Below are 10543 nucleotides of genomic sequence, written 5' to 3' on the forward strand. Positions count from 1 at the left end.
CTGTATTGATTCGGCAAGCTCAAAATTCAAGCCCCTGTCATGTATCCGTATGGATTGTGCGTGTGACGTCATCACTTTTTGCGCCCTTTCATAAGTGATGCAGGGCATGTGATACGCGAAGCACGTGCGAAGGCCGTCTGATACGGGAGCGGCACCTATGAAAGTTTCTCGATTTTACTACTATAGGCCTATATTTGTGTGTGGAAGTTCGGTACAGACACGAGACGGTGCCTCAAACTTTTTCGTTGTAGACATGTTTGAGGGTCCTCAGAAGTTCTCTTAAATTTAAATGTAGGTCATTTGTTTCAGAAACGGCTCTTTCTACGTACTTCTGACAGAAGGGGATCAGTAGAACACAAAATAAATTGGTTAGATACGGCAGGCCCTAAATAACAGTGTTGTAGGTCTCGTCTCGAGACCGGTCTCGGTCTCGGTCTCGAAACCACTTTTTGCTGGTCTCGGTCTCGGGAGCTGTGGTCTCGGTCTTGGTCTCGGTCTCGGTCCCCTTTGGTCTCGATATTTTGGCTGGTCTCGAGTCGAGACCAGCAGCCAAAAAGTGAGGGGGCGGATTCCGCCCCCCCCCCGGCCCTTTTAGGGTTTAGTAAAGAATCAGTTTAAAGCAAATGTGACTGCAGTGTGATGCTAATAGACATGTCTCTCTTCACTTTCTAGTGAGTGAGGCATAGTCCAATAACCATTGTTCCTCTTCTTATTTCTCGTTTTTATTGTGGGATGGTCTGTTGAAACAAGCACTTTATAGCCATCCTCATTGATTCCAAATACAAACTTAAATCTTATGAATCAAGACTGAAACATTATTGTTACCGTTAGATTTTGTGTTTTGAATATGGGGAACAATTCAACTCTTTTCCCCAGAAATATTGCCGATTTTTTTTTTCTATTTTCCTTTTCGATTTTTCCTTTATTCGTGGAGGCGGGAAAGCGTTTTTTTTTTCATTATATTCATTAATGGATATTCATCAATTCGTAGAACGGTAAATTTGTTATTAGTGGTGGACAGCTGAATTTTGTGATCTCTTTATTAAAATAGACACGACTTGGGAATAGAGTATGCAAATTACGTAACATTTTCACAGTTACTACTCGATAACATGTTCTTTATCCCGCTTATATTATTTTACAAAATGGAGCGTGCCATTTCTTTTTTTTTTTATCATACGGTCACTTTCTTTTTGGCTCGCCATATATTTATCTTTTCATCTGTGATAAACACAAACTGAGCTACTGCCATAGTCACACAAAAATAGATTCTAATTGTCTGCCTCGTCTCCTTCCTAAATGTCAATTGCGTTTGCACGCGTCGAGAAGACTTTTGTTCCATTAATCGCTATATAATGTGTACAGCCATCACATTAAACGATTAAAATATTGGCAATGCAATACTTGTAAATCACTAAAATATTTAAGTAAATCGCCCGGCAAACTGGTAGCCGATGCGGGCGATACGCTGGCACGGTACTAGCCTTTAGTCAAGTCCCACGCGCCTATACTCGGACCATCCGGACACGTAACGCATCCCGGATGCTGGCACGTAAAAAGACTAGCACGAGCGGCGAAGCCGCGAGGGCCTTTACTATCTCGTGGAACTAATGACTTATTCATTTATTCACGTAATATAAAATTATCAAGCAATTTAAATCAATCATCTAACGGTGGTTTGCGGTTACCAGCAACAGCACGCGGGCCATGGCGCGCGTGCTGTCGACATGTCTGGTGCCAGACGACGGCTGATTTACTTTAGTAATTCTGCATTTTCATTGGTCAATTCACAACGGGTAATGCATTATGCATGTCTACTAAATCGGTAGACAAATGTAAAGAAAAACATAAGCGTTCTCCGCGAGATGGTAAAGGCCCTCGCCAACCTCGTCCCCAGGGTGTCGAGCAGTACGCGCCCACCACTACCTGCTCTCTCACCCTGGTATTGGATCATATTCATGTGCAAGATTTTTGCAAATTAGGAGTAGTCTGGTACCTGCCTGTGCGTTACATTTGCGTTTGTTTTTGTATGCGGTGTCTGGGGTAAAAACAGAATCAATTCGTCGCAGCGCGAGCATGGCGTGAGTTACAAAAACATGATTTTATTTTAATTAAACTGTTACGATCTTAACGAGACAACATGCAGTATCACATTTCATATTAATATTAACAAACTGGAAAGGAAATGAATATTTTTGAGAAGGCGTGGACGAATGATTGCGAAAACACGTACTGCACGTTGTGAATAACAACACCAAGTACACGATATAAATCCATTTCTAGCCAATTGCGGTATCGAATCAGGATGCAGGAAGGAAGTTTCCTATCCAGGGTTTACTATTGGAAACAACGTTGGAAATAAAGTAAGCACTGGGGACGAGGTTGGGCCCTCGCGGCTTTGCCGCTCGTGCTAGTCTTTTTACGTGTCAGCATCCAGGGTGTGTCACGTGTCCGGGTAAGTGCGTGTGACTTGACTAAAGGCTAGCACGGTACAAACACAGAGAGGCGTGGGCACTGAGCCATAAATCCTAAAAGAACATCTCGCCCACCACATTCAGTTTGTGACAGCGCCCTTCTATTGTGTCGGCCATATTCTCAAATAGGCTAATGGCGATGATGACAGCGGGCAGATTAACAGAAGATAGATCAGGCAAATATGGTTCATCGATCTTCTATAGTATATGTAACGTTATTGACATTAAACAAAAATAAAGTGGCATTACATTTCAGCCTTAGCCAGGCCTTCTTCAGAGGTAAATGCAATGACAGAGGAACAAGAAACAAACATGTAGGGGACACACAAACATGAAGGGTTGGAAGGAGAATCACAAACTTTATGGATGGGGGGGGGGGGGGGGCAGACCGGTTACAGCCCGATTGTCCAAAGGTTCTTTAATCTGAAGGGTCATTAGTCCGAAGGTTCGTTATTCCGAAGGTCCAATAGTCCGGAATTGATGCAGCGACGCGGGGTTTTTTCAAGCTTGGATTGTACAGACAAGGTGGGTATACTTTGTTTCATTGTGTCCTCATATACCTCAGTGTCCTCCATCATTTGCCTTGGTGCCCTCCATCACTTGCCTTTGTGCAATTTTTCCATTTCTTGGTGCTCCTTGGTACAACTTGACGTTTCAGGTGGTGCGGCAATCGAGATCAATGTTGTAGCTACCGCGGAAAATTTTGGAAGATGGTACCAGCCCCCCCCCCCGACATTTCTGCAAGGATGTGCCCCAAAAAATGCTTAACAAGTGCCATTTTTCGGTGATGCCCCCCCCCCCCCCAGTTTGAAAACCGTTTCGCCGCCGCTGCTGAAGGATTGGACAAACAAAATGATCATCGAGACAAGTCTACCGATTGACGATTGGGGGCGCAGGCGCGTACTTTTTTTTTTTTATACAGAGCGCCGTTTATATCATATTTTTTTTAAAAAGTATGCTAGTCCTTATTTGCATTCCGTATACATGTAGATATTAACGATTTCGCGGTGGGAATACCGTTCCGCAAATGTCTTTAACTTTTGCAGCAGTGAAATGGGAACTAGACAACTGAACCTCCATGGACAGAACATCATTAGAGACCAATGTTTAAAAGATAGACGGTATCTTTTGGCAGACATGGAGAGGAGAAATTTACAAAATCAGGAAAAAGTACAATTTTATTGAATATTGTTAAAATTTACCAAAGACGCAACATTTAAAAATCATCTTTATTGTACAACTCAGCAGAAAGTCCTTAGTTACTATAAATTATGAACTTCGCTTCTACCTACTGTCCAAAAGGGCTCTGGGAACTGGGGAGGGCACTGTTCCCCTCCCCCCCCCCCCCGCGATTTTTTTTTTTGAACGATGATTTTTTGCCCTGTATTTTTTCCATAAATGGTTAGAGAGTTCTGACATGGAAAAAAAGCCCAAGAAAACCAAGCTCCAAAACCATTACAATGCGCCGTGAAAATCGGCATACATTTTCAGAAATAATGGTCAGTTTTGAAGAGCGCCCCCATTCGGAAGATGGGTACCAAATTCACGCATTGTGACCGTTTTAGCCGATTTTCGGCTAACTTTGACAGATTATTTTGTTACAAAAAAAAAAGAGTTTGACAGAAAAGTTGACAGAATTAATTTTTTTGGGCAGATTTCCGGCAGAATTCTGCAAAATAGTTATAGTAAATAAAAACATATCAAATTTGAAGGAAAAAATAGTACATTTGTTTACAAAAGCTTCAGTCTTTTCAAACAAACCCTTGCATAATTGTACAGGTTGGCTGGTCTAGGTACGTGCCAAGGTTCACTGGGAACCGGACTTCGTTGTGACGAAATCGCATTTTGCCTGAACTTTACTCAATTTCATAACATCATTATGTGACTATAGATTGTTTATAATGTAATTTGAACCTTAATTAAGGCAATACTACAACATCTGCATGGTGCATTTCGAGTAATTTGGGGAATTTGGCAGATTTTTGAAGCGCATTTAGCAGAATTTGCCATGACCTTACGGTCACCCAGATATCATTTTTTATTGAAACTGGAGTTATTTTGGTCGGTGTATCAACTGTCACATGCAGTAATTGTTGTATCCCGCTGGCCCAATGTTTATTGAAAGACAAATATTGTGAGCCTTGGAGCAATATTTGGGTTATTTTTGTTTTTCATTTCGGCGGGTAAACCCAAACCAAATGCCAATCGAACGGTGTAGCTTTTTTACGGCTGAATTGGAGGCTAGAATAACGCACGTCTGGTGGCTGTACTGTACGCCCATTAGGCCCTAGTATAGTGAGATGTTTGTCACGTGCACCTGACCAGGTCACTGTTTTGACCTCCTGGATTCGATTTCAGCCGGAGATATCGATACGGTTTGTGTGCTTGCGGAGTTTGAGGGAAGGGTGGCGACTAGGGCGATATCCCTCTCAAAATGAAAGCGATTCCAGAAACCTCCTTGCCACTTTACAATGAGGAATACGTGGCCCAGCTGCAACGATTTTTCGGTCTCGAACTGGCCTCAAAAACTGCGGGAAATGGGGACCTTCCCAATGGGAATGGAGACATGATGAATGATGATTTGACCTCAGGCTCGGGAGATCATCATCATGTCCACGAAAAAGATCGAGGAACGACCTACTTCCATCTGAAGCAACGACGCCAAGCGCCCGAGGCTGAGAAAAGCAGCGGGGAGCGGGAGCGGGAGGAAGGGCCTACCGAGGCGGACGGGCCAGACCCTCCGGACCGGTATCGGGTGCACAGCTGGTTCTGGTATGGAATCTTCTCCTTCGGTGCCCTGCTTGGCGACGATTTGTTCTACTTCTTCATTTTCAGTTTTGGTGTGGCCAACTTTTCCTGGTGGGTCACCCGGCGACTGTTGATGGTGTGGGGCTTCTGCATGTTTGTAGGCCAGGCGTGCAAGGAAATCTTGCGTTGGCCTCGTCCACGGGAGCCCCCCGTTGTTCGCTTGGAGAGCCGATACAACAGGGAGTATGGCATGCCGTCTACCCATGCTGTAGTTGGCACTCTCATGCCATTCACTCTTCTTGTTAGTACATGGAATCACTATGAGGTAAGGATAAATTAGTGTTTTACTACCAAATCATGAATCAGTCAGTGGGCAATTCCGTAAAATCCAACGTACGTCTGACCAAGGTCGTTAAGGTGGTGGTACCTTAGTTTGGTATGTAGGCCTATACTAATTGGTTTCTACTCATGAGATCTCCATCTCCATTGGTTAAGTCAGCAAAATATCCTGCCGGATACATCATCGCTAACTTGAGATATGTATCACATTCACTTTTGCAACAGTAGCTCATTAAAAAGTGTCTGGCATGTAGGCCCTATGTCCGAATTTACAGAATTGCCTTAGTAGTCACAAGTGGCACTAGACCTATATCCTCTTTGGGAAAGAATGTGGCACCCTGACGCCACTTCTTCAAATGGTTGTGAAAAGTCTATGGAGAGTTGAGTTCATCTTCAAAGTATTTTCTAACAAAATTGGAAATGTTTCTCAGCCCCAGATTTGTGGCTTTTAACAAGTTCTGCAATGACTGACCTTCATTGAGATATGAAAAAAAGTGGCATCAGGATGCAACATTGTTTCCCCTCTTGGTAGAAGGGGATTGAAAAAGGGTGATGCAAAAGACATCATTTTGAAACGTACGGGGGAGGAAAGATGTAATTTTCACAATGTTGGAGCTTTGCAGCAAAAGGCAGTAAAACAAAGGGGAGGGGGATAGCATTTTACTACTTCATTCTCAAATATTGTGCAAGGATCAACAAAAGAGTACACATATTATTTTTTGGCTGTTAAAATCAAAAGCAATGTTTTGATGATTGAAAGATATTTTTGAGTTGCAAAAAATAAATGAATTACAGTAGGCCTCTACTTGAAATGTTTCCCTTTCCCTATACGCTAAGGAGCTCCAAGCCCAATAGCCCTCAAGTACAAGTACATGTACATGTATGTGCAAAAAACAAATTGATTTGCCCCTTTCTCCCATGCATCTCTGACCATGCTTGGACATATATTTGGACCGGGCAAAAAAATGAACTAATGTTTCTTCTCCTGTTTTGTCTTTGCCTTCTGTGAAAACAGGATGCAACATTAACAGAACTTGTAAAAAAAAAGTCACTTCATCGAAGTTAATGAATTTTGGCCCCCACAGTATCCACACTTGCTGGGGTTTGTTCTGGCGTGCAACTGGACACTGTTGGTGTGCTGCAGTAGGCTCTACAGGGGCATGCACTTCATTCTGGTAAGTCAGCAGAGTTCATCTCGGCAGTTGTTTCAACTTTGCTCCAAAAAATGGTGAATTGTATCAGACCACACATGTAGGCTTGAGACCTGGTTAGAATCCTACATGCTGCACATGGTCCTGGATACATGCACCTTTTTTTTCTGAAAGACATTTACTACTCAATTGAACTTGGACCCAGTTAGTCTATAGCACCTGTGCTTCATTGGGGTCAAGTTCATTATCAAGTGTTACTAATTGCCCTTGTAGTAATATATCATCACTAACTTTTGACGTTTATTCAGTCCAGATTCCAGATTGTGACGCACGTACCATGTTTGCATGGTTTGATGAGATAATGCCTACGTTGAAGATAGGCCTACAGGGGCAGATCTAGCTTTCAGAAAATGGGGAAAGGGGAGGGTTGAGTGAAGGCGTGCCGAAGGTATGCCTTGCTAGAGGGTCAAGGCATGTCCCCCCCTCCCCCCCCCCCCCGAAAAGTTTTGAAAAGTCCAATGCCTTCTCCTGCATTCTAAGGCATCTTGAGGCTTATTAAGGCCATTCCATATATTATTTTTGGCCCCATTTTACTAGTATCAATTCAGGAGTCAGCAGCTGCACAGGGGGGTTTGCACTCCCCCTCCCCCCCCCCCCCCCCCCCCCCCTCAATCCGTTACTGGCCAAACTTGAAATGTTACCGTTTATATTTTTTAAGGCTCAATTAAAGTTAAATAAAAAATAAAATGTTTGTCCGAATGGACTTTGTTCTGTAAGTGCATGCTACATGTAAGTGCATGTGGCAGTTAAAAATTTATTGTGCACAGTCATTTTTTGGGGGTGAGCCGTTTTTTGGTCAAATTTCACCCTCTGATATGTACTGTCTGCTTCCCAAAATGACCATGGTGCATGCAGCCATGCACCCTTGGGCAAGTGGCTTTATCACACTTGTCTGAGTTGCTTCACCCTTGCCAAATGTTTGTAACTGGCTCTCTGCAAAACCATGGTGTACAAAAAGAAAAATCAAAATTGCAATTTTGGGGATTGTAAGAATTTTGTGTCGAATTTGTTTTCATGTGATCGGTATTACTGGAAACAAGATGAAACATTGAGAGAATTGTAATTAATGATGTTGACTTTTATCCTTGTCACGTCATTAAACAACCCATAAAATGTTACTTTGTGCAAAAATTAGGATGTCCTTGTGGTCAGTTATGGCCGTTTGGCCTCCTCAGAGTTTGATGAAAAATACTGAGCAGTGTTTTGTTTTTTCAGAGCGGGTCAAAGTTACATGTACCTGTGAGGACTGAGATGGTAATGGCATGTTGATAATCTACAGTTCTGATAAGCATTGCCCTGCTTAGCTCTACATGGCTGTTGTATGAATGAAGGGTTTCTTTTTTGTTGTCTTGAATTTGATATAGGATTTGATAGCAGGTGTGACCCTGGCAGCCCTCCTGATGGCACTCATCTGGCCCTGGTTAGACACCCTGGACCACTTCAGCCTGACCCACCCCTATGCCCCAGTCATCATCATCACTGTCAGCATCCTCCTGATCATTGTCTACCCGACTCCGGATGGCATTGGTGCCTCCCGCAACGACACCGTCTCGATCCTGGGTACCGTGGGTGGTGGGCTGTGTGCCTTCTGGTGTAACCACTACTTCGGCCTGGTGCCCGACGCCCATGCACCCCTAGGGGGCACCATCAAATGGCCCGATCTGCCCACTGCCGGCATCATGCTCGCCCGCTACTTCACCTACAAGTCTTCGGCCATCATTGTGTTCTTTGGACAAAAGTTCATTATCAAGCAAATTCTCCGCGCCGGCTTCAACATCCCAGTCAACGTGAGCACCAAGAGATGGCTGAGCATTCAGCTTCTATATGGCTACATCCCACATGTATGCACCATGCTTGTAATGTACCAGCTAGGGCCAAGGGCTTGCACATGGTTTGGGCTGGATTAGAGTTTACTTGGAATAGAACTGTACAGAGTAACAAACAGATACAGTTGGGGTAATTAAGGCTTATTTTTATGGCTCAGCACTTGCTTTGCAGCCCAAAAAAATATTAGAGAAAGTACTAAAAACAATATTTAGAGAGGTGCTATCAAATCAAGTTGGATGTGTATCTAGACCTGGGGCCAATTTCATATAGTTGCTTAAGCATAAAATTTGCTTAAGCACAAAATACCTTTGCTTAATATAATCAGGTTACCCACCAAAACTCCATGCGATTATTATGTTAAGTACACAACAGCCAAATACCAGTCACAAGCAATGTACATCGCATGGTGTTTTGGCCAGTAACCTGATTATATTAAGCAAGGTTTTTTTGTGCTTAAGCAAATTTTATGCTTAAGCAGCTCTATGAAATTGGCCCAGTCCAAGCCCACTATCACTGAACACTCCCAGAGACTCTCTTCAATGGCAACAGCATTGTACCCGCTATAGACCTTTTTCATGCTGCGATCATTTCAGTCGTGTTCCCTGTATCCAATAACAGTACACAGAATAGTAATTTTTTGTGCAAAAAAAGAACCAGACTATTTTTCTTTGCAGCCTTGCTTTGGTTACATTGATTTGAATGGGAAAAAAAAATCAAGATGGCCGCAACATGATTCTGGTCTCAGATAATGCATGGGCAGTTGCTTTGTATAGTAGCAATACAATACGTTTGCCATTGAAGATGTGAGTGCACTGTGATGGCAATCTGCGAATTGTCTACAAGACGAGATAAAGTCCTCATTTCAAATAGTCATTCCTGGTCATAAGTTTCTGAATATCTGACAAAATGCAAGCTGATTATATGTGGTACAAAAGCAGTTGACTTGTTATTTGATAAACATCAGGCACCATACAGGCAGATGCAGCAATGGTTGTCATCATGCACTTATTCATGTATATGTACATATGTCGTCACTGTTTTTACAAACTGACAAGCACGCGCTGTGTGCGCGCAGATTTGTGTGTGTGTGTGTGTGAAGCAATGCGTATGATAAATTTTGGTTTTCACAAACTGGCACGCAAGCACTGTGGCAATAATACCATTCGGAGAAAACAATTACCGGTAGAAAGGTTTGGGACCAGTTTACTCCATCCATGTACCGGTGTCATATGAAAATCGGACTCGTATGAAAATCGGACTCTTTTTCCCTTTTATTGGTTAAACCCTCTCACGTGACCGGTCCCTCTTCTAATTATCCATGCATGAGCATGCGCAATACCACCAATGAGTCCGTATTTCATAAAACCTAAATTCATGCTACACCGGTACGTGTGGGGTTAGAGAATCATTTGAAGCAAAAACCTGTAAACTGTTGAAACGCAATCTTGACTTCAACAGTTACTTCGATAATTAGAAATTCAGTAACTAATAGAGGAGTATCAATTCATGAAAACAAAGAAGACAAAAACTCTCTAGACTTGCGTGACGTGTCAGTCCGTGAACACCAAAATTACGTGCGCGCGTAACCACGAAAACTGAGGGACCACCGGGTGTCACTTTGTGGTGTGAGTGGTATTGTGAAAACATTTGTTTAAGAAACAGATGACAAAAGTTTAACATGGGTAGGATTATTTTGATACCTAGCCATAATGGTTTGCTTAATACTAAAGGTACATGTTTTAAGAAATATGTACACTAACATTATTTTTTTTTTCCCAGCCAGGTGCAAAATGTTTCTTATTTAACCCTAACCACCCTGAATCCTCCAAAATCCTTTTTGCAAATTGGAGGAATTTGCAGGATTGAGGTTACATGGCAAAAGTGGGTTGCTGATTTCGGAGTACGCACTGTGTCAAGGTCTTGGGCCGGACCTTGTGTTGTTTA

The 10543-nt window shown here is 42.8% G+C and overlaps 1 protein-coding gene across 1 annotated transcript; it reads left to right on the forward strand.

The window, feature by feature from the left end:
* Nucleotides 1-4784: 4784 nt before the first annotated feature.
* LOC119743120 (sphingosine-1-phosphate phosphatase 2-like) lies at nt 4785-9897 on the forward strand. Its single transcript, XM_038219477.1, has 3 exons — nt 4785-5547; nt 6647-6736; nt 8137-9897. Exons 1-3 carry the CDS (start codon nt 4909-4911, stop codon nt 8677-8679), a joined length of 1272 nt encoding a protein of 423 aa, XP_038075405.1. The 5' UTR covers nt 4785-4908; the 3' UTR covers nt 8680-9897.
* Nucleotides 9898-10543: the final 646 nt, after the last annotated feature.

Source organism: Patiria miniata, unplaced genomic scaffold (assembly GCF_015706575.1).
Source record: "Patiria miniata isolate m_02_andy unplaced genomic scaffold, ASM1570657v1 HiC_scaffold_6, whole genome shotgun sequence".
NCBI classification, from domain to species: Eukaryota; Metazoa; Echinodermata; class Asteroidea; order Valvatida; family Asterinidae; genus Patiria; species Patiria miniata.

What these genes read in the sequence shown, in the direction of transcription:
- LOC119743120 (XM_038219477.1), top strand. Translation starts at nt 4,909, where the DNA reads ATGAAAGCGATTCCAGAAACCTCCTTGCCACTTTACAATGAGGAATAC. An exon ending in GTACATGGAATCACTATGAG is followed by an intron (nt 5,548 to 6,646) that starts GTAAGGATAAAT and finishes TGGCCCCCACAG; the next exon opens with TATCCACACTTGCTGGGGTT. An exon ending in GGGGCATGCACTTCATTCTG is followed by an intron (nt 6,737 to 8,136) that starts GTAAGTCAGCAG and finishes AATTTGATATAG; the next exon opens with GATTTGATAGCAGGTGTGAC.